Source organism: Phacochoerus africanus, chromosome 6 (genome assembly GCF_016906955.1).
Source record: "Phacochoerus africanus isolate WHEZ1 chromosome 6, ROS_Pafr_v1, whole genome shotgun sequence".
Taxonomy (NCBI): domain Eukaryota; kingdom Metazoa; phylum Chordata; class Mammalia; order Artiodactyla; family Suidae; genus Phacochoerus; species Phacochoerus africanus.
In genome coordinates this window covers 67,105,882-67,129,863 of record NC_062549.1, presented here as the reverse complement: position 1 = coordinate 67,129,863, position 23,982 = coordinate 67,105,882, and the positions used below count along the sequence as shown (strand labels likewise).

At 38.4% G+C, this 23,982-nt stretch overlaps 1 protein-coding gene across 1 annotated transcript in view; it reads left to right on the top strand.

The window, feature by feature from the left end:
* PREX2 (phosphatidylinositol-3,4,5-trisphosphate dependent Rac exchange factor 2) overlaps positions 1–23,982 on the top strand; it is a 280,051-nt gene that overhangs the window by 115,392 nt on the left and 140,677 nt on the right. Inside the window, exons 11-18 of the mRNA XM_047783794.1 lie at positions 2,275–2,375; positions 8,009–8,112; positions 8,767–8,816; positions 12,367–12,442; positions 17,879–17,951; positions 20,446–20,588; positions 20,752–20,844; positions 22,869–23,017. Of these exons, the coding sequence (XP_047639750.1) occupies positions 2,275–2,375; positions 8,009–8,112; positions 8,767–8,816; positions 12,367–12,442; positions 17,879–17,951; positions 20,446–20,588; positions 20,752–20,844; positions 22,869–23,017 (789 nt within the window). The remainder of the gene's footprint in view (positions 1–2,274; positions 2,376–8,008; positions 8,113–8,766; positions 8,817–12,366; positions 12,443–17,878; positions 17,952–20,445; positions 20,589–20,751; positions 20,845–22,868; positions 23,018–23,982) is intronic.

The window sequence follows — 23,982 nt, the reverse complement described above, 5'->3', positions numbered from 1 at the left end:
CTGAGTGAAATGAGCCAGAAAGAGAAAGACAAATACCATATGATATCACTTATAACTGGAATCTAATATCCAGCCCAAATGAACATCTCCTCAGAAAAGAAAATCATGGACTTGGAGAAGAGACTTGTGGCTGCCTGATGGGAAGGGGAGGGAGTGGGAGGGATCGGGAGCTTGGGCTTATCAGACACAACTTAGAGTAGATTTACAAGGAGATCCTGCTGAATAGCATTGAGAACTTTGTCTAGATACTCATGTTGCAACAGAAGAAAGGCTGGGGGAAAAATGTAATTGTAATGTATACATGTAAGGATAACCTGACCCCCTTGCTATACAGTGGGAAAATAAAAATAAAATAAAATAAAATAAAATAAAATAAAATAAAATGCCTCTGTATTTAGTTTTCACTTAATGATGCCTCATGGTCATTAAAAAAAAAAAAAAAAATCCCTACGCAGCTGAGGCTTTCCTAAGTGTTATAAAACATCATCCCTGTGAAATTCCCACTGTGACTCAGCAGTAAGAAGCCCGACTAGTATCCTGAGAATGTGGGTTTGTTCCCTAGCCTTGCTCAGTGGGTTAAGGATCCTGCATTGCTGAGAGCTGTGGTGTAGGTCACAGATTCAGTTTGAATCTGGCATTGCTGTGGCTGTGATGTACTGGCAGCTGTAGCTCCAATTCAACTCCTAGCCTGGGACCTTCTGTATGCTGCAGGTACAGCCCTAAAAGGCAAAAAAAAAAAAAAAAGAAAAGAGAAGAAAAAAATCATTCCTCTTACCTGTGATGCTGGGGCACCCTGCCCCCGCTGGAAATGGTGAAAGATGTGAGCTGTCATCCTCAGTGGCCTTTCACAGCCGTAGCAGATGTGTGCAGTAGACAGTTTGGATGGATGGTGTAACGTTGGAGCGTTGCTTATGGGTGGCACTTTAGACAGAACAATGAATTTACTTACTAAGTAATTCCAAAATTTGAAAACAAAGTAGTGAGACTTTTCTATGTCTCTTGGTGTATATCAGTTGTCTATTGTTGCCAAACAAATGACCACATATTTAGTGACAGAAAACAATGCCCATGTATTAGCCTGTATTTCCGTAGTTCGAAAGTCCAAGTGAGTTAGATCGGGCTCCATGCTAAGGGTCTCAGGAGAGCAAAATCAAGGTGTTAGCCCAGCTGGGCTCTTATCTTGAGTGTTTGAGGAAGGATCCACTTTCCAGCACATTCAAGTCGTTGGCAGAATTTAGTCCTTTGTGGTTGTCAGAATGAGGCCCCCACTTCCATGCTGGCCGTTGGCCAGGGCTGCTGTCTGTAGCGGTTGCCTGCATTCCTTTGTGCATGACCTCCTCTCTCTTTAAAGCCAGCAGTGGCACGTTGAGTCTTTCTCATGCTTTCAGTGCTTCCTCTTGTGCCACCAGCCTGAGAAAACTCTCTGCTTCAAAGGGGTTAACCGATAAGATCAGGCCCACTTGGATGATTTTCCCATTTTAAGGTCAACTGATTTGGGACTTTTGGGTTATTTTGGCCACCCTGTGGCCCATGGAGATCCCAGGCCAGGGATCAGATCCCAGCCACAGTTTCTACCTAAAGCCGCCACAGCTATGACGGTGTTAGATGCTTTAACCCATTCCGCAGGGCCCAGGATGGTGCTACAGAGACACCACTGATCCCATTATGCCACAGTGGGAACTCCTCAATTTGGAATTTTAATTACATATGCATATCTGTTCACAGAACCACCCAGATTAGGATTTGCTTGAAAACTAAGGGGTGGGATCCTTAAATGGGGGGTGGGGGGCATCTTTAGCCTTCTATCCACCATACAGGGCATGTAGTTTTATTTTATGCACCTTCTTAGCGTTTCAAACCCACTCATTCTCTGTGTCTGGAGAACCACATTCAAGACAGTTTCTCTTTTATTGAGTTATTGTTACTCTATCTTGTTCTGTTGTGTAACTGTCTTTAGGATCCGTTGTATCTCTTGAGTCCAGAATTTGCTTTTATGTGGATCATAACTATAATTAAAGGTCTCAGCAAGTTGAATAGTTATTAAGCAGTGTTTCGGGAAGTCTGAATTTGTGGACCTGAATTTTCTAGAATTGAGTCTGGTTTACCTAACTGTGGGCCTTGCCCATGTGAAAAAAAAATGTATGTGAAATGCGCCACCGTTGTCCCTTTATATTTTGAGACTCCTTGCAGGGCTGACTGATGAATGCATGATACAGGTAGAGTTCCTGGAAGGAGAATGAATGCTGTAACTTCTTCCCTGGATTTCTGTTGCAGTGAATTCGTGTCATGGCTCTTGGAGATTGGAGAGATTCATAGGCCTGAGGAAGGTGTGCACTTGGGACAAGCATTATTAGAAAATGGAATCATTCATCACGGTAATTATTTTATTAACTGCCATTAATTTATCACCAATTACATGTATCTTCATTGCATTGATCATTTTTCACCTTATAGGGTGCTTATGTTGTTTCCAGCAACGTCTTCGAGTGCCTAATATGTATAGGGTATTGATGCAGGCATATAGGTATATGGTGATGTATATCTGCTAACTTGAGATGAGCAAGTCAAAGGCAAGGTTAGAATGCCAGGTGAGCTATGTGGGATCGAGGAGAAAGGAATTTTCTGCCAGGTTCTACTAGAGTGTTTGGGATGCCTCACAAAGGAAGTGGCATTAGTCCTGGGCTTCTTAGAATGAACGGGACTCTCACAGGGAAAGGACAGGAGGACAATCCACCTTGAGGAGGTCACAGCCCTCAGACATGGGGGTGGGAAGGTGCACGGTGCCTCTTCAGGACTAACACAGAGTCTCACATGGCAGGACAGGACCCTTCAGAGAGGGGGGTGATGAGAAAGGCAGGCAAACACCTGATCCCAGAAGTTCTTGTCTTACTGACCGTGGCATGCGTGGCTTCTTCTGAAGGAGGGGAGGAGCTGATAGTCCCTTGGAAGCAGAGGAGTGACTAGAACTTGGTTTGGGACCAATGGATGAGTGGAGAGTTAGAGACTAAGGAGATTCTCGCCCATAGGGAGGCTCCCACCTTCCCCTCGAGGGAAAGGACCTGGGCTTTGTCCATGGGGATGATGAGAGGGGCCATCTGAGGGATTCTGGAGGAGCCAAAATAGCGTATTTGATGATTATTTAGATGTGGGAGATGAGCGAGATCAGATTATTCTGAGCGTTTTATCTGGATGACAGAGAGGGTTCAGGGGGCGGAGCAGTGGGGAGAAGGTGAAGGGATTGCTGTGGATGGTTAAGAGACATCTGCAGGGGTGGGACCAGCAAGGGGTTGAAAAATGTGTGGCTGTAACAATCGAAACCGAGGGACCAATTTGGGAATCATTTCAAGAGAGCATCAGGTTCTTGGCCCATCAATAAGAAACCTCACACATACACAAAAACGGAAAACAAGAAAGCCCTGATTATGGGACTAAGAATAAAAGCTTGAAGAATTTCTAATGCAAAATGTGGGAGAGGAGAAAAAGACAGGAACTATGAACAAATATAGATCTTGGGCTTTGGTGTCTTTTTAAATTTTTTTTTTCCTTTTTATTTTTTGTCTTTTTGCCTTTTCTAGGCCCACACCTGTGGCATATGGAGGTTCCCAGGCTAGAGGTCGAATCGGAGCTGTAGCCACTGGCCTACGCCAGAGCCACAGCAACGCAAGATCTGAGCCGCGTCTGCAACCTACACCACAGCTCACGGCAACGCCAGATCCTTAACCCACTGAGCAAGGCCAGGGATCAAACCTGCAACCTTGTGGTTCCTAGTCGGATTCTTTAATCACTGAGCCATGACAGGAACTCTGGGCTTTGATGTCTTGATGTTCATTTTTTTTCTAAATTACAGTGAAGTGAAAAAAAAAAAAAAAAAAGATCCTCCCAATCCCACCCCCTCCCCACCCCCCACCCTGCATGCTGCCAATGTAATGGATCATCATGCACCCAGATAAGAATCATCTGGAGGAGTTCCTGTCGTGGCTCAGCGTTAATGAATCCGACTAGGAACCATGAGGTTTTGAGTTCAATCCCTGACCTTGCTCAGTGGGTTAAGGATCCAGCGTTGCCATGGGCTGTGGTGTAGGTCGCAGACGTGGCTCGGATCCTGTGTTGCTGTCTGTGGCTCTGGCGTAGGCCAGCAGCTACAGCTCTGATTCCACCCCTAGCCTGGGAACCTCCATATGCCGCGGGAGCGGCCCCAGAAAAGGCAAAAAGACCAAAAAAAAAAAAAAATCATCTGGAATTCCTTTTTCTTGCTCATGCCATCAAGCCCTTGAGAACCTTTCTGCCAACAGGTCCCAGCTCAGTCCCTGCTCCCCCTTCTGGAACCTCACCTTCTTCTCACTTACCACCTGCTCCTTCCTGGCTTCCCTGTTCATCCTCCATCCCCATACAACACTCTCCAGAACACTCTCAGCTGAAGAGACTTTTTAAGACGTATAAGATCGAGGCCTTCTCCTCCTTACAATCATCTTCTGGCTTCCTGTAAACCCAAAGAAAAGTCCAGACTTCTCACCTAAATCTCTTACAATGGCCCTCAAGGCCCCATGGGATTGGGCCTCGGTCTTCCTAGTCAGACACATTCAATTTTGAGTTAGTACAAAGTAGAATCGGAATAATGTTTATTCAATATCTTCATGACCATAGTCATCCAGGGTGTGACCTGTTTTTCAGTTCGGGACTGCCGAAAGATCTGGAAGGAATCACAGAGGGAACCACTCATTCATTTTGTTAAAATATGTCTCAGCATAGTTTAATTGCCTCCCTCTAAAAAGAAAAAAAAAATCAATAGCATAAGATTTTGGGGGGAACAGATATCAGAATTTCAGTCCTCATCAACTTATCCCCCCTGCCTCAGACACCCCACTTTTCTCCAACATTATAATTTTGAGAAGAAAGTAGTAGATCAATTCTGGATTAAAATTTATTTTGAAATTTCAAATACAAGAATCCGTTGATTATTTAACTTAGAAGAATCGAAATCTTTTTGAGCAATGGTATTTATAACCCGATTAACTCTTTGAGAATTGAGCACTATCGAATACTGTATTACTATTGTTCTATTGGCCACATTTTGAATTTAGTGGCCTGTGCTGTTACAGTGATTAGGGTCTGATCAGTTATAATGTCAAATTTGGCATACAGAACTTTTGTTGCTGGAAATAACCTTTTTTTTCCTTTTTTTTAAAGTGTTGGAGATTAACTAATAGAGTTCTCCCATACTGAGGGTCAGAGAGCATATTATGCAATTTCACATTAATGATTTCATTAGAATGAAGAAATAGGAGCCCAAACAGGCTGGTTTCAGTGGTATGTGGTTCCAGCTGCATTTTTGTGACAATAGAATTCCTAAAATAAAGTTGAATGAGCCACCTGTTTTAAAAAGAGCCAGAAAAAAAGTTGATCATTACTGTCATTATTGACATTGCTGGTTATTCTTGAGAGCTTCATCAGACACCAATCCTTGCTGTACCAGAAATTCTTGGGTTGAGGCAACGTATGCTTTCTCTGGATATGTTGATGCTGTGCTTCGTGTCTGGCTCTGTTATCTACTTTATAAATGCTTATTTGGGAATTCAGGGATCTCATTCATTATATCCAGCGGTGTGCTGAAGTTGGCTGGTAGAAACTCTAGAGAGCTGGTGATTAAATGTTTTAAGAAATTTCAAGCTGGGTTGTTAAACATGGCTGTTATTAAAATGAAATTATATAAACATATAAATGCATAAATTATAAACAAAGGTAATATATCCTAAAAACTCATCATTTCCTAATTATTGTACTACATGCTATTGTTATCTATGGTCTTATCTATTTATATCTACTGCTTTTGTATGACAGCAATGCGAAATGATAGTGTCACTGCCCATCTAATTCTGTGCTCAGTCACTTTATTTTGGCAGCTTGAAATTGGCCAGGGTGGGAGCATTTGATACCATGGAAACTGGCAAATGCCATACATCAGTGTTCCTTCTGCCGCGTCACCAGAGAGCCAGCTGTGAATCATTTACCATCACTTCCCTGCTTTAATATCATAGCGTCACATAGTTGCTTAAAAGATGGCATGAAGCAACCTTTCTCGTCAATTAACAAACCCGTTTTCCATGCACAAGAAAGTAGGGGAGTGAATTTGAATGCAGAACTATTAACTATTTTCCCAAGGCAACAGCCAAGAGTTGCAGATTAACCCAAGATTCAGGATCAGAGTCACAAGAGTTTACCTTCCAGCAGAGCCCTCTGTTTTGAATAGGTTGAACCATGACTTGTGATTTTATTGTGGCAAGAGATCTGTGAGCCTGAGTTTGCTTGACTTTTGGAATATCAAGACAATTTATTTCAGCGACTCTTAAGGGGTTATAATGGGAATAGATAGATTGCATAGGAGAAAAAGAAATAACTGATTGTGAAACGTGCCAGAGGATTTCAAAATACTTTTTTCAATTTTATTTTTCTTTCACACATGCTTTATTTCTTTTTTGGCTTAATCTGGAAAAAAAAAAGATGCCAAAAAGTTGAGTGGTCTGTCTTTTTTTTTGGCAGCAGTGCTGTCTCAGGATTTTTATGGCCGCAAGCCATGCGCTTGGTTTGGATAGGTTAGGGGGGAAGAGCTGAAACTTCATATATGTGTATGCGTGTATGTGTGTGTGTGTGACAAGTCTTTTGGTTTTCTTTTGGATTCACCTGATGTAGTTAATGAGAATTAATTCTGACCGGTTTTTCTCCTTCTTCAACATTTTTAGCAAATAGTGATGATCAAAGTCTGTTAGCTAATCATGTATACGTGACTGGGTCACCTTGCTGTACGGTAGAAAATTGGCAGAGCGCTGTAAACCAGCTATAATGTAAAAAGATTATTAAAGATTCAAAAAAAATAAAAATTAAAGAAAATAGAGCCCATTGCAACAAATAATCTCTTCTGCAAATGCTGCGTTCCTTGTAAAGAAAACATTGAAATGTAATCTCTTTGAGATTTAATTTGAAGTTTTTCCATTCTAGAATAGTTATTATTTCTTTCGACTGCCTATAAAATACTTCTGGAAAAAAGAAAACTTGAGAGGAAGTTTAGTAGGAGTCTATGAGTATGAAAACCTTATCCTAAGGATGGAAGTGCAGGCTGAGCACTCGTTTTCCACCAAAAAAAGAAAATTAAGTGATATGTAACAAAAGCATTTGTCAGTGCAAAACTGTTAAAATTTTGGAATCAGCTACCTATTGAAATTATCTAATCTGCACTGGAGATCCAGGATAAATGGTCAAGATTGGTATATGTGTGGTCTTGGCTTAATTGCTATGGATAAGACAGATGAACACTCAAATTCACTTCGAGGTGTGAGAATCAAATTATAACGCACTGGTTGGAGTGTCTGCTATTAGAAGGGCATTTTTTACTTGACTTCGTGATATTGTGAAGAAACAGAAAACACAAACTTGTGTGTTTATATAAGTATAAAAACACTACACAGAACATGTACTATGCTAGCTGAATGTTGCTAACCTCGATTTAGTTCTTAAATCATTATATGAAAATTGTAACTATGTTATATAATAAAATCTTATCATGAATCTTACTGTCAAAATATTGGATTAGCACAACTATGTTAGGAAAATAAAAGCTTTTGGTAAAACAAAGTTTCCATACTTGGGAATATGAATTTTATTTTATTTTTATTTTTTTGATCTTTTTGTTTTTTTAGGGCCATACGCATGGTATATGAAGGTTCCCAGGCTAGGGATCCAATTGGATCTGTAGCCACCGGCCTTCACCACAGCCACAGCAATGTGGGATCTGAGACTTGTCTGTGACCTACACCATAGCTCACAGCAACACCAAATCCTTAATCCACTGAGTGAGGCCAGGGATCGAACCTGCGTCCTTACAGATACTAGTTGGATTTGCTAACTGCTGAGCCAGAATGGGAACTCTGGGAATATGACTTTTATAAATGCATTTGTTTTTATCTGCCACTTTTTAGATCATCAGTATTTTAATATACTGTTTTTATGTTCTTAGTTACTGACAAACATCAATTCAAACCAGAACAGATGTTGTATAGATTTCGCTATGATGATGGAACCTTTTATCCAAGAAATGAGATGCAAGATGTAATTTCAAAGGTAACAACCTCTCTCACAACCTTTAATCTGTAGAAGAATTGGTGTGTCATACTTAAGCAAGATAAGAGGCTGTACAGAGACTTAAAAAATTCATGTGATATGGAAAATTTTTATGTGACATAAGCAAGCCTCCCAATTTCTTCTTGCTCCTACAGGAGGTGTAATGGATTATTGTTTTTATTCTCTTTCCTAGTTTTAAATGGCAGTAACACAGTCACTCAGAAGGTTATATCCATTGAAAATTCTTTCACATGTAGCAACAAGTGGTCATGATAATACTTGAATAAATTTAACAAAATACAAATGGATAAAATTAATGTAATATCAGTTGTCTTTGTACCCTTGACAAAATTTATATCGACATATAATGACCAAGTAGTATGATGGATCACTGCGTAGATTTATATTCTATTTATATTATATCTTAAAGTTTTATATTTTAAGAAATAATTTTTGAAGCCCTTTGTGTACATGCCAAATTATACGAAGAATTCATGGCACAGTTTAATCCTGTTTTTAATGATTCAAGTCATTATACTTATGATGTAATGCAACATTTGAATAACTTTTAAATAGGTTGAGGTACTGTAATGATTTCAAAATTTCACTGATCTGTCCTTTGGGTGATCTTACTTACTTTTTATCTTATGATAGGGCGTCAGATTATATTGCCGTCTTCATAGTCTGTTTACTCCAGTGATAAGGTGAGTCTGATTTCTAGGTTCTGGGCAATTTAAATGGAAATATTTTTATCGCATATTAGGTGAATATGAGCATATTTTGTTTTTCTTCCAAAACTGGAAATTTCTTCCAAATGTGAAAGACTATTTTGAATAACAATTTATTTTAAAATAATTATGAATTGGCGTTCCTGTCGTGGCTCAGTAGTAACAAATCAAACTAGTACCCATGAAGACACAGGTTTGATCTCTGGCCTTACTTTATCGGTTAAGGATCCAGTGTTGCTGCGAGCTGTGGTGTGGGTCACAGACGAGGCTCAGATTGGATCCTGCATTGCTGTGGCTGTGGTGGAGGCCAGAGGCTACAACTCTGATTTAACCCCTAGCCTGGGAACCTTCATATGCCATGGGCGTGGCCCCAAAAAGACCAAAAAAAAAAAAAAAGAATTTCCTGAGGCTCTAATTATACAGTGTCTTCTACTTTTTTATTATGATTTCTAAATTTATTCGCCATTAATTCATAGTAAATTATAAACTTGTTAGTAAAATGATCCACATTCTGTTAATATTTAATAAGTAGCAGCTGACTGATTGGGAGAGGATTTGGAAATACTGTTTACTATAAATGTTTACCGTTACGATTTCTTATATCTTAATTTTTTTCATTAAACTGTAAATCAAACCTTGGATGTATATTTTATTTCCCAGTGTTTTCTTTCAGTAGTCTTTTATCCAAAGGAAAAATTTTGCACTTGAATATTGTTAATTAATTTGGAGTTAATAAATATAATTTTATAATTTTTTTCTCTACCATGTTTTCTCTTCTAAATAGATATGCCTTTTTTTTGTAAAAAAAAAAAAAAGAGAAACCAGAATTAATTTTCAGTTTATCTCTTTAGAAAGACAGCAGAAAACTTTGAGTTTTGTGTTATGCTTACTAAAAAAGATCATTAGAAATATTAGTGTACTTTTTTCTTCTTTTTTTTTTTTAAACCATTGAAGTATAGTTGATTTACAGTGTTGTGTTAGTTTCAGGTATACAGCAGAGTGATTCAGTTATACATACATATGCTCTCTATTCTTTTTCAGATTCTTTTCTCTTCTAGGTTATTACAAAGTATTTAGTATGTTTTTCTGTTTTACTTTTGTAATATGTACTGATATACACTGATGGCTAGATTGTAATGTAATGTTAAACTGATTTCAGATGGCCAGATTTCATTCGGAGTTTATCAATGGAAACATATTTTTTCAAAGCAAAAACAATATATACTGTTTCTGAAATGAATTACAGAGGCTTTCCAGTCGTGGTTATAGAATCCAGACATTCGATGGACAGTGTTTCTAGTTTTCATTCTGGTTTCCAATTCCAAGAAAAGGCAGAGCTAACCAAAAAAAAAAAAAAAGAAGAGATTCCAAAAGTTGCTGAGTAAGTGTTGAAATGCCCACAGTACAGGTCCTGGAGGAGAAAACGGGATCTTACCTGTTACTCCTGCAAGTGCCTGTCTGCTTTCACAAGCAGGCTTCAAAAGTAAAACTGTTACATTCAGAACAGAACGGGTGATGGAGCCCTGCTGCATGGCACAGGCGACTGTGTCTGGTCTCTTGGGTTAGAAAAAAATAGCAAAAGAATGGGTGTGTCTGGGTCACTTGGCTGAACAACAGAAATTGAAGGAACATTGTAAATCAACTATGCTTTAATAAAATTTTTTTAAAAAGTAAAAAGAGGTGAAAGGAACCAATATTTGTTGATTCTCTGCTGTATTCCTGATACATACACCCTGTAAATATCTTGATTAACTTAACGGTTACTTAATAGCATGTGGATATTTAATTTCTTTTTTCTGCTAAAGTAATAGAAAACTGGATAATTTTTTCCTGTCACCTGTGTGTGTGTGTGTAGGTGTGTGTGTATATATATGTGTGTGTGTATGCGTGTGTGTGTGTGTGTGTGTGTGTGTGTGTAGATTTTACATGTGAGAAAATGTGTTCTGAAAATACATTTTAGCCACATGGGATTTCTTATCAAGAAAGTTACATTCTGAAAGAACTGATAAGAAGGAATTGTTCTTTGGCTAGAAATGACAATGGTTTATGAGTTGTCAAGGGTAAATTTATGGGAAAAAAGGCATAAAACAGATGGAATGTACGATAGTCATGCTTTTAATATGTGTGAACTCAGCTTACGAAAAGAAAAAATTACTTGAGTGAAGAAACCACAGACCCACACGTGGTGTATAATTCCTTGTTCTTATTGATGCTTATGGAAGGAAACCAAGATGAAGCGGGTGATGAGGGATCAGAAACAGGGAGATAGATTTTAAAAGATTAAAAAACAATCTGCTGTTGATTACTGGCTAACCTAGTGCATTTATTTTCAATCATAGTTTGGGGAGCTTTTTATGAAAGTGACTGCAACGATGTCAGTATTAATTGTAGGAGTTCTCATCGTGGCTCAGTGGTAACGAGTCTGACTAGACCCAGGAGGACGTGGGTTCGATCCCTTGCCTTGCTCAATGGGTTAAGGATCTGGCATTACCGTGAGCTGTGGTGTAGGTCACAGACCTGGCTTGGATCTGGCATTGCTGTGGCTGTGGTGTAGGCCGGCAGCTGCAGCTCTGATATGACCCCTAGCCTGGGAACTTCCGTATTTCCCAAGTGCAGCCCTAAAAATCCCTACGTGTATATATTTGTAAACTACTGTCAGAAACTAAAGGACTATAAGAATAGCTACTAATTATTTGTCACGTCAAGTTGTTGGCAGCTTGGATTTTTTGACATTTTGAAAAGACTCATTTTTCTCACTCCCTTTTGATCCAGGCCTGCACAGTAAATGAATTATAGATTTCTGCCCTTGGGGCTTTGTTCTGATCTTGAGCACTTTCTTTGGTGGTATCTGACTAGGCTTTGAAAGATTTCTCAGATCTGGGAGTCTCCCAACAGGAGAACCAGCTATAAAGCTGGTTGATCACCTTGGCTGCCTGGGGATGTGCTGTCACAAAGTCCATGCTCTGATCAGACAAAATGAATGACAGGATTCTCACGTGTTTCCCTCAGGACAGGCCTGAGGTCGCCCACTGCAGCTGAGCCAAATGAATAATCCTCCCGGGCAAACCCTGCCTTCCCGGAGAATTCAGGAGCAGAAATACAAAGGGTTGCTTTGTTCTCCACATTTTGAGGAGATTTTTTTTTTTTTTTTTGTATAATCTGTCTTTTCTTAGAGGGAAGGAATTCTATTTTATTATCCTTTTATGAATGCAATAGTTGGATTTCTAGCCAAATCATTACCATAAAAAGTAGTAGTAATAATCAATTTAGATATAAGAAAATGTGAATGAAGAAATGCCCTGTGTTGGTACCTTTGTGGGTTTCTTCTCCTGGTGTGGGCTAATGAGGGAGTTTTCAGGTGTTGTGTACACCTTGTAAGGCTCTTATTTATTTACATGTAAGTGGGTCAGTTGATTCAGGTTACATTGAGTCAACTTTCCTGTCTCACACTGGTACTAAAAGAAATGTTTCCTTGCGCTTCCCTATGCTCGTGCTTAGTGTGTTTGGTTTTTTTCTTCCTTTGTAGAGATAAAGATTACCACTTAAGAACCTACAAATCCGTGGTCATGGCCAACAAGCTGATTGACTGGTTAATTGCACAGGTAAATAGACACATCAGAGCTGCCCAGTTACCTTCATGGCTGCTTTAAACTGAGGTGATACAGGTACTTGTTCAAACGCCCCACTTGCCGATGAGACACAGTGAAATAACTTGACTATGTTCATTCAGCTAATATGAAGCAGAGGTAGGATTTGAACCTAGATCATCTGACTTCAGGGTCTTCAAAATTAATTTCTTTTTTGCTATATTGTCTTTCAAGAGCAAGGTGTTTCTTTTTAAATTTTTTTTTAAAGTTTTGTTGAAGTAGAGTTAATTGACAAGGTTGTAATAATTTCTGCCATACAAAAAAGTGACCCAGTCATACACTTACATACACATATCCATTCTCTCTCAGATTCTTTTCTACTTACTGGTTAGAGTTCCCTGAACTATACAGCAGGTCCCCATTGGCCAATCATTCTGTATCCTGCAGTGTGAACGTGCCAATCCCAAACCATCAGTCCATCACTCGCCTCTACCTACCTGTCCCCTTTAGTTGCCATACGTTTTATAAAGTCTGTGAGTCTGTTCCTCTTCCAGCAAGATGTTTATTGACTCAAAAACATCAGCTGAGATCCATCCAAAAAACGTAGTGTCATTCGAGTATCACTGAAGAATAGCTGTGCATGTGTCCTAAACATTTTTGCATGTTTTGTTCACTGATTTGTTTTAAAGTATCTGGGTGTCAGTCCCAGCAAGTTAGTCTAATCTCTCTGTGCCTTCTTCTCTGTTAGAGGATAATTGTGTTTTGATAATATGAGCTTTGATATCTATTGGCACATATTTTAAATAGGAGAGTGCGAAATTTGTCGTTACTACTGCTCTGCTTCTCAAAGTACCGGAGGTAACAGCTAGTGTTGAGAAAATGTTATTTGCAACTTGAGACATCTAGCTCATCATAATAGGTATTTAATATAACTTTTTGTAAATGTTTTACTGTACTAATCAAATAATCAAATGTTTTCCAGGGTTTAAAGAAAAGGCTAAGAAAGTTGATGTCCACTTTGACAGAACTTACTATTTTGAGGAAGGAGATATTCCTTGGTTGAAATGTCATTACATTTGAATATTTGAGTTAATTAGCTTTTTTGTTTTTAAAGAAAATGGCCTACTTCCTTTGTTACAAGTGGACAATAACATTTGAATTGCAATTACAGGAATGAGTTTTTTTTTCTTGGTCTCAAATATAAATGATACTTAATGAATTCACATTTGATTCATCTGTGCACGTAAATTTTGGAATTTTTATTCCTTAATATTAATTTCTAGATTATCCCAAAGCACCACTTTTGCATTTTATAGCACTTAATTTTATTTAGAAATTAAGGTCTTCGATTAAACCAAACAGTTCTTTCAGCTGCCCCTGCAGCATATGGAAGTTCCCAGGCCAGGGATCACATCTAAGCTGCCGCTGCAACCTATGCCACAGCTGCAGCAACACTGGATCCTAACCTACTGGCTGAGGATCGAACTGGGACCTCCACAGAAACTAGCCAGATCATTAACCCACTGCACCCACAGCGGGACCTCCCCAAGCATTTCTTTTTAGATAAAACGTGAATTTGTAAGCCCAGTGGGTTTACTAGTGACAGAGCCTTTTATAACACGATGGTCAGTGTGTGTCATTGGAATCAATTCTGTAGTTGGTAACAGGGTTGGAATTTCACATAGAAATTATGTTACAGAAGTCACATGAACTTGTACTATGTGCTGATTATGTGAGAAAACTGAAGAAAGTGTATTTTTGAAGCAAAAGCTGTGGCTGAATAAATATTTAAAGTACTGGCTCAGAAAGTCAGATATCAACTTTTTTTTTTCTTTCTGGCACTTTTACTTTCCCAGGGTGAACATGAAGAGACTAGGAGAATTAGAATAAGTTGCTCAAAAATGGGACCAAGTTGCAGTTCTTTTTTTCTTCAGGTTTTCTCAGTGGTCTGTTGTGACAGTGTCTGTAGAAATTGTACGGGATTCAGGTTATCTGGTGTCTGATGACAGCTCTGTTAATAAGCAGTTATGCAAACTTGGATGAGTCACCCCACATCTCTAGATTTTCTTTTCACAACTGTTCACTACTTACTGGAATAGCTGTACACGTCATCTCTATCACTGAAACTTTATGATTCGGATTGTGTAAAACGTTTCCAAGTATGAGTATCAGGCGTGATGAACACTTATTGCCTAGCTTCTGGTTAGGACCACTTGGGCTGGCTTTGAGATGAAAAAATGGTAATGGAATGATAAGAGAATGATAAGTTTAAGTTTTTCATCTAGGAGTTCCTGCCTTGACTCAGTGGTTAACAGACCCAACTAGTAACCTTGAGGATCCGGGTTTGATCCCTGGCCTCGCTCAGTGGGTTAAGGATCTGTTGCTGCTGTGAGCTGCGGTGTTGGTCGCAGACTCAGCTCGGATCTGGTGTTGCTGTGGCTGTGGTGCAGGCCAGCAGCTACAGCTCTGATTCGACCTCTAGCCTGGGAACCTCCATGTGCCACGAGTGCGGCCCTAAAAGGACAAAATAATAATAATAATAATAATGTTAAGTTCTTCATCTAAAATGAACAAGAGTTTTTTTATTTTTTTTTAAGTAAGGGCCTCTTTCTACTAAGGCTCTCAAATGATAATAAAACTTAATTTCTGAGACACTGAGTTTGATTTGGAGTGGACAAAATAAAGAACTGACTCCAGTGGAACAGTCTACATATTGTTTGGAGTGTAATCTAGATCTGACAGAGTTTGCCTTATTCTGCAATACAGTGTGTGATATTGTCTTGGAAAACGTGAGGACAGTTGTTTCTGCTGAATTTTTCACTCGCTGTTGTGCTGCTTCTAGTATAATAGTTTATAATGGAATAACTTGTTCCATAATGTTAGCTCCTTATATGACAAGTGTATTCCTGTCTTCTAAAACATCATTTGATTCACATAAGTTGTGATTTGCTTATTGATCAATCATATTTTACAATTAAGTAATACCTTTCTTCATATTCAAAGGAGTTTTTGTTGTGTCTTTCTCTTTGTTTCTTTAATACTCACCAATTCTATGTGGCACAAGCAGAGTTTTTAAAAGACATATGGATACCAAAACTTCTTAGTCATACTTTTTGTACCATTATATTCAGTAAAATATTAACCTTGCCAGTACATCAATTGAATAGTCGATGTAATGCCAGTGATTATTAAATAAGCTCTTATTGTAAACTTAACATTTAAGTGGTTGCTTTGGTGACTAAAATGAAAGAAACCAACAAAACAGAAAACAGACACGATTCCTGCCTTCAGGGGACTGTTAGTCAACTGAGCTAATTTTTAGGGATCCGCTAAGATTTTGCTCCAGCATCACCTTGCCCAGTGCATTTTGCTGTATCCTCCAGCTTGCACTCAGCATCTTCTTCTGTGATCCCAGTTCCCTGGGTATATTCCTCATAGCAAATACCACATTATATTGAAACTGCCCCCATGTTTCTTAGGGCAAGGACCTGTTTAACCTTTGTATCAGCACGGACTATAATGCCTGATTGGGATACTGACTACATTGGATAATGGTACTTATATACCATATTTTAATTGATGAAATTCTTCACCAGACTTGAATTACCTGAGGGCAGGGAAGTGTTTCTTGTGTTTGAGTGTTTTACTGTATTTTCTCTAGCACTTGGCACACTCTGTGGCCAAAAAAAAAAGTCTTTTGATTGAATGCATAAGAATTACTTACTAGCTAGATGTTGAGAAGGGCACAGATGTATTATCTGTAGACAGAAATTATAAACACCTTGTTATTCAACAGGAGGATGAATGGGGGTGGGTTGTCACAGCATGAGGTGGCCCATGACCCTTGAGAGACAGAGGGGTAGGATTTAATTGTGTGGAGGGTAAAGAGAAAGCATTGTATGTGATGATTCGAGTGAAAGTGAGGATGGAAATAAGCATGGAGAATTCAGGCAACAGTAGGGGGCCTAACCTGATGAGAGTAAAGGTGAGGGCTTTGGAAATGCAGCAGGAGAGGTGGAATGAAGGCAGGATATGGGAGTGCTACAAAGCCCAACAGAATATGATTTCGATTATAATTTATGTTTACAAAATAAGAGAGTCAGTTTAGAGTTTTGGAACATGATCTTCCTGTGTATGAGAGTTGTAATTCTATAATTGCCTTATGTTGGAGAAAGTACAGGAAGAAATTATGGCTGTTTAGAGGTGAGATGAAGAAACACTAGATTAGGGTGTTGACATAGAAATGAAGTAGAAGCCAGAGAGAAGAGAGGATGGATTTGGTGGAGTGTTGTACCTAAGAGATAAAAGATAGGAGTAGGAAAAATGAGATAATATGTTAGACGGCAGTTCTTAAGCTATAAGACATACCACTGCAAGATTATATAGAATGCATAATACATATATATGTGTGTGTGTATGAATGTGAATATATATACACACTTATATAAACATGTATACATATATATGACTATGAATACATTCATATTCATTTGGCCCTCCGTATCTATGAGGAATTGGTTGCAAGTCTCCTGCAGATACCAAAATCCAAAGATGCCCAAATCTCTTATATAAAATGATGTAGTATTTGCAGATAACCTCCCATACTTAAATGATCTCAAGATTACTTACAATACCTGATAGAGTGTAAATGCTATGTAAATAGTTGCTGGAGCTACAAATTCAAGTTTTGCTTTTGGGAACTTTCTGGAATTTTTTCCCTGAGTAATTTTCATCTGTGATGGGTTGAATCTTCAGATGCCGAACCCTGGTTACAGAGGGCATACTGTATGTGAATTCATACTTAAATGTATAAAATAGATGCTTTCTAGATAAACATCCTAACAAAAGGTTCCCTCTCTTTTGGGGGTCAGTTATACGAGCTGATTTTTTTTTTTTTTCCCAGCAAGAGAGCAAAAGAGAAGCTTGCATTTACTGACTCAGCTGAATGACATAGTCTTAGGGTTTATGGGTCACCCTGGGTTAGTAGAATCATTGAGAGGTACTTAAAAGAGTAAGGCCATTTGGTGGAAAGGAGGTGATAGGAGAGACCATGCATAATGATTTTTACTTAGCAAAGCTTTTTGTAGTGCATTTTCAATATATAGGATATTTCCTTGATGTGTAAGTGGGATATAAGATCAAAGAAATATGAGAAAGGGATCATTTGGGGGAGCAGTACATTTTAGTTATTTGTATATTTTCATGTTTAATAAAGTGTGGTTTTTCTCAAATATTAAATCTTTGACCTTTATTTAACATCAGAAGAAACATGATATTTTCATAAAGAAGAGAATGCTTATAACAATTAGATGCATCGTGGGCTTATGAAAGCAATGCCTGCCCTAATGTGTGAATGGATTTGTAGGACAATACTGGGAATGTCAAATCTAGTAAAATGCACTAAAATCTTCGGTTGCTTATTAACTTGTCCAGGGCTTTTGTGGTTAACAGGGGGATTGCCGCACCAGAGAAGAGGCAATGATATTTGGAGTTGGACTCTGTGACAACGGATTTATGCACCACGGTAGGGATTTTTATTCTGGAAACTTACAAATGTATTTTCCTGTTTTGTTTTGTTTTGTTAGAAAACTAGGAGTATCTCTCAGTGGTCCAGAGAAGTCATTTAGAGATGAATCAGCAAGACTGTCTGGGCCTTGCCAGGGGTCTGTGTTGGGTCACCACGCCTGCATTCAGTTTCCCTGCTGGTGCCATTGCTGTGTCTAACAGCTATTACTGACCAGTTGCCGTGACTTCTATATTTCTAAACTGATTCCAGAAAAGCAAGAGCTTGAACTAGAAGTTTTTTTTAAAAAAATAGCTAATAGATCTCTCTAACATTCTTTTAGGTCAGATTTATGGTGTCTTTGAATGCCAATGTATATTAAAATGCTTAATTGAGAGCATATATGGTTGAATAATTATGTTTAGTTTTAGAAAAATTCTTTCAAAATATCTCAGAAAATAAAATTTAAAATCTCTGGGAAAAAATTTGTTTCTGCTTGGCTACTAATTCAAAACTGAATTTCTGTCTTATTTGATTTCATTTCCCTTAAATTTATAAAAGTAATGAGACAGTTTTCTCCATCAATTTATACCATCTTAGAGATTCTATAAATCTCTCAAATCTCTTTCAGCGTGAATATATATTTGCACATGTATCTATTTGATAGCTCATAACTATTTGTCAGTTATGTTCAGGAAGTTGCTCCCTTTTTCGGAAAAAAAAAAAAAAAAAGTACAGCAAACCTTAGGGTGGTTTGAGAGCATCCTTGATTTATTATTCCTCTGGGAATTCTGTTACATTCCAGTATCTCTGGCCACTGTATGTGTTGTGACTGAGAAATACTGATCTTTAAAGAGCCAACAATGGAATGGAAGAAATGGCATCACAGGGAATTAAAACTATGTCAAGCTGAAAACCTTCAAAAGTTTTGATTAGTTTTTCCCCTAAGTTAAAGCATCAGCAAGCTAATCAAAATCAGTGATTTTGTCTGAATATTTATTTTAAGATATTGAGTTGTGATAAAGGTTTTCCCTATGAAAGTCTCTGTCGGTAAAGCATAGCCCGTTGGGCTCATGCCTGGCCTTACTGATGTCCTTTCTCCCTGCCTTTAGACTGACTCTTGGGTGGAGGAAAACAGCAGTAGCAGAAACACCATGTGAGTTTTTGGAACCTACTTAGGCCACATAGGCAAGACCTAACTAAATCCCAATTATATTCTCATTTCTGTTGTCAGCTACACATGTGCTGCTTTTGAATTTCCAGTTGGTAGTTTGATTTGTTAACTTCTTTTGCCAGCCAGTCTTCCATTTAAAGATCAATCCGTACATCCATCTGGTTAACCATTTTACAGTTGGACCTCTGTAAATATAGTGAAATAAAAGGGCTATCATTTTTAATTGCCTGCTATATGCCAAGTTATTGACATTTATTACCTCGTTTTAAGTTCTGTTCAATATTATAAAGCTTTTATTGCCCCTATTTTATAGGTGAGGAAACTGAAATTCAAAGAGTTTAGGTATCTTTCTCAATGTTACACCCAGAATCAGTCCCAGACCTGGAATTTGAACTTAGGTCTATCTCATGAAAAAGCCTAACACTCTACGGTGCCATGGGGCCCCTGTGTTCCCCTTAGCGGTTTGGCTCCATGAATCAACCTGCCCCTACAAGTAAGCTTCAACATATAAGGATAAGTAAGAAAAGATTTCTGTTTCAAAATATTTTCTCATTTTAAAAGAGAGAGTTCTCAGGATCTACGGAATACAAATTCTATCTGTTTTTAGCCTTATTTTTTTAAAGGCTAATGAAACATACACCTTATATCCTTAGGACATGCCATGCCATGGATCTAGGAACGCTGAAGAATAACAATGTTTGGATAAAAGGGAAAAAACTGACCTTTGCACAAATAAGGTTATTTGAGAATCATGTTTTTAAACAGAAAAGGACTAGGAATTAAGGGAAACTGAAATCACATTTCACCTAGAAGACATATTTCTGGTTTGAAGAGTTGGAACAAAAGTCACCATGGTGGGAATTGCTTACACACATAATGGCCACATTTTACCCATTTGAGTTTTCCCATAATTGTGCAGGATATTAGAAACATAAATGTTTTTATGTTTCTACCTAAAATGTTTACTATACATTCAAAACACCCTAGGTTTTTATGTTTTGAATTGTAGACATTTTAAAATTCAATATACTTTTTTAATTTAAAGTTGGATTTTAATCTGAAAGATGTCAGATTTGGTTAAGTCCAAAAAAGGTTAATAATAAACAACATTGCTTATCTTAAAAATTCAAACCCCTTACTACCAGGGAATAGCTTAAAGGAAACATCAGCTTGAAATTATAGAAAGAAAGTATAGTTGGGATATTTGTGAGTGTAACTTGTTCTAGGAGTAGAAAATTGAGGTAATGGGACAGGGCATGAATTTACTGAGGGTCTGTCAGTATGGAAGATCAGTTGGATTTGGGGGATTAATTGAAACAGTTTGAATTTCTGTTTCCCTAGTCCTTGAAAAAAGTGAATTCAAAGACGAACCCCTACTTTTTCGTTTTTTTGCGGATGAGGAGATGGAAGGCTCAAATATGAAACATCGACTTATGAAACACGATTTAAAAGTTGTGGAAAATGTTATAGCTAAGTCATTATTGGTAAGTTTACCACTATGTTCTATGAGTGTACTTCCTGATTAGCTGTTAGTGGGAGATTAGTTCTCTGTGTTTGATGACAATGCGACCTTTTCTTTCACTCTATCTGAGTTGTAACTTTTTTTGTAGTTGCATTTATTAACATTGTTAATATTTTGCATTGCAGATTAAATCCAATGAAGGCAGCTATGGTTTTGGCTTAGAAGACAAAAATAAAGTTCCAATAATAAAGTTGGTGGAAAAGGGGTCTAATGCTGAGGTAACGTAAATTAGCATTTTAATTTAAATGTGTTTCCCATGACCTACACATATAAAAGTCTTAAACTGAAATCAGCCTTTAGATGTCTTTATTGAAAATAATGTTTCTGAATAATCTCATTCTGAGGTCCTTTTATTTTTATTTTTATTTATTTATTTATTTATTTGTCTTTTTAGGGCTGCACCTGCGGCACATGGAGGTTCCCAGGCCGTGGGTCCAATCAGAGCTGTAGCTGCTGGCCTATGCCACAGCCACAGCAATGTGGGATCTGAGCTGTGTCTGCAACCTACACCACAGCTCACGGCAACGCTGGATCCTTAACCCACTGAGCGAGACCAGGGATGGAACCTATAACCCCATGGTTCCCAGTTTGATTCGATAACCACTGAACCACGACGGGAACTCCCTGAGGTCCTTTTAAATACTGCTGGGAATTGTGACAGAGGATGTCTGGTGGGGATGTTTTAGTGTGGAGATCTGAAGCTATGAACTTGTTCACCTCCTCCGAGTCCAAGTGGCTTATTCTATGTTTGATTCTAGCCTGCAACCCGGTAGAGACAGCATAGGGAGGGACTATAGTATGTATGCATGTCACGTAATTCTTCCATTGAATCAAGACTGTGTCTTCTATTTTCCTATCACTTTGATTGTCTTGTTTAAGTACAATTTCCATCAGTAAAGCACTTGCTTTGATTTATTGTCTCACAGGGTTGATGCTGATTAATGTACTCTCATCTCACCAGACTTAAACAAAGGACTGTCCTGATCATTCATTCATTCATTCATTCAGAAGTATTTATGTAGTGCTTGTTATATGATTGGCAGTGTTCTAGGCTCTAGGAATACAGCAGGGAACAAAATAGGCAAAATTTCTGCCCTCAGGGAACGTACCTCCCAATGTTATATCCCAACTATATCAAATTTAGAGTGTTCCTGCCTCTGCCTGGCTTATAAAATGCTTAGCCCTCAAGCAGATGTCTCAATATATACATTTTTAATAAAGACCGTGATAATGAATGAAGCGTGGCTTTTATCTTTGAACCTATTTCAAGTTAGTAGCAAAATAACCCCCATCCTGTCTGCTAGTGCCCAAGCTCTCTGTCTTTTACCTAACCTCGTGCAAGACCAAGCTTAATTAACCAAGCACGTGAATTTCAAACACACTAACTCTGTTTAGCTCATACTGTTCCTGGGCCTGGCCTATGAATGACTGCTTTTGGTAATTTTCTGTGATGAAGAAATGTTCTCCCCCGTTATTTTCAGAGGATCTTCTTAGTGCCCAGCTTCATCTGACTCCCACCAATAAAATGCCCTCTCCTGGGTTTTCATCATTGAGCTGGTAACCAGAACAGCATATCGTTTATTTAGTTTTAATTTATATTGCAGTGTAGTTGACATGTGATGTTGTGTTAGTTTCCGGTATATATATAGTTTTATAGGCAGTAGGGCAGGTGAAGAAGAGTCGCCTGTTTGGCATGGCAGGGAGAAGTGACGTCATCCTTGGCGTCTTTCCAGCATCTTGGATCCGTGCCTGCGGAGCGCTCCTCCTTGGATTCCAGGCCATTCTTCTCTCCTAGAGACACCTTAGCTATGTCAGGCTGGCAATGCAAATTTGGTTGTCATCAGTGTCTACGGAGAGGTTGAAACTCCCTGACTGAGTTGGCCGTGGATGGAAAATTGAGTCAAAAAAAATTCACCTGGAGTTTGAGGTTCAAAGGATGAAATAAGAACTACCAAGTATAGGAGAAAAAAGGGTCACAGGAGGAGTATAGCATTAAGTCATGAGGAGAGGCATGAGAATTTTAGTAGAGATGGGTGAGTCAAATTTAAAACAAGGTCAAAGAGAATAACTGATATCTCTTCCACTGCTCTGTATTGGGAAGTTGTATAAAAACATTGCAGATGTGTTAAAAGGTCAAAAATCTGTGAGTTCTAGATCCTTCCAGATTCTAATTCTGTGAAAGAAATAGGTTTCTTAAGAAAATAAAATTTGACTTTTTTTTATTTTCCTATTTCTCTCCTAGATGGCTGGCATGGAAGTTGGGAAAAAGATTTTTGCTATTAATGGTGACCTGGTTTTTATGAGACCTTTCAGTGAAGTGGATTGCTTCCTGAAATCATGCTTAAACAGCAGAAAACCTCTAAGAGTTCTTGTGAGCACAAAGCCAAGAGAGTAAGTTGTATGATTTATGTGGGTTTAAAAACAATTAGACCTAGGTGAATAAAATAGAAAATTAACAAAGTAAGTGTCTAGAATTAACTGTATCATTGCTTAGCACATTTAAATCTCACCAGCATCACTGATAACAGGCCTTTGGGTGATGGGAAGAGCCACTTTGCTTATGATGGTTAGAGGCTTGGTGTATCAATCAGGTAGTCTCAGCAGAAGTGATATTTTCTTTTGCTGCCCGAATTCTTTGGGTCAGGTTAGGTTGAGCTTGATTATGAGTGAAGAAAGCTAGTAGAACACTTGGTAATAAGAAAAACTTATTCCTCCATGTTCAGCTCTAAGAACTTCAGGAGCTATGAGTTGATTAGATGCCATTTATAATTAAATGCCCATGGGAGATGGGATCGAACCTGGGTGACAGGCACTTCCATGCATTATTACTTAGTAATATGTCCATTCTTTTAAAAGTTATGTTTATTTGTATGTCTACCTAAGATTGGGAAAAAACATGTTCATTATAGGAAATTTAGAGCATATATATTTTTTGAAGGAAAAAATTTTTCTTATATGATCCATAAATGACCATTGTTATTTTTTTGAAATTCATTGTTAGTTGATTTTTCTAAGTATCGACACACTTACACACAATTACGTTTATAAAATGGGAACATGGAGTTCCCGTCATGGTGCAGTGGAAACGTATCCGACTAGGAACCATGAGGTTGTGGGTTCGATCCCTGGCCTCACTCAGTGGGTTAAGGATCCGGCATTGCTGTGAGCTGTGGTGTAGGTTGAAGACGCGGCTCGGATCTGGCATTGCTATGGCTGTGGCGTAGGTCAGCAGCTACAGCTCTGTTTAGACCCCTAGCCTGGGAACCTCTATATGCTGCAGGCGTGGCCCTAAAAGGACAAAAGACAAAAAAATAAAATAAAGTAAAATAAAATAAAATAAAATGGGAACGTAAGTA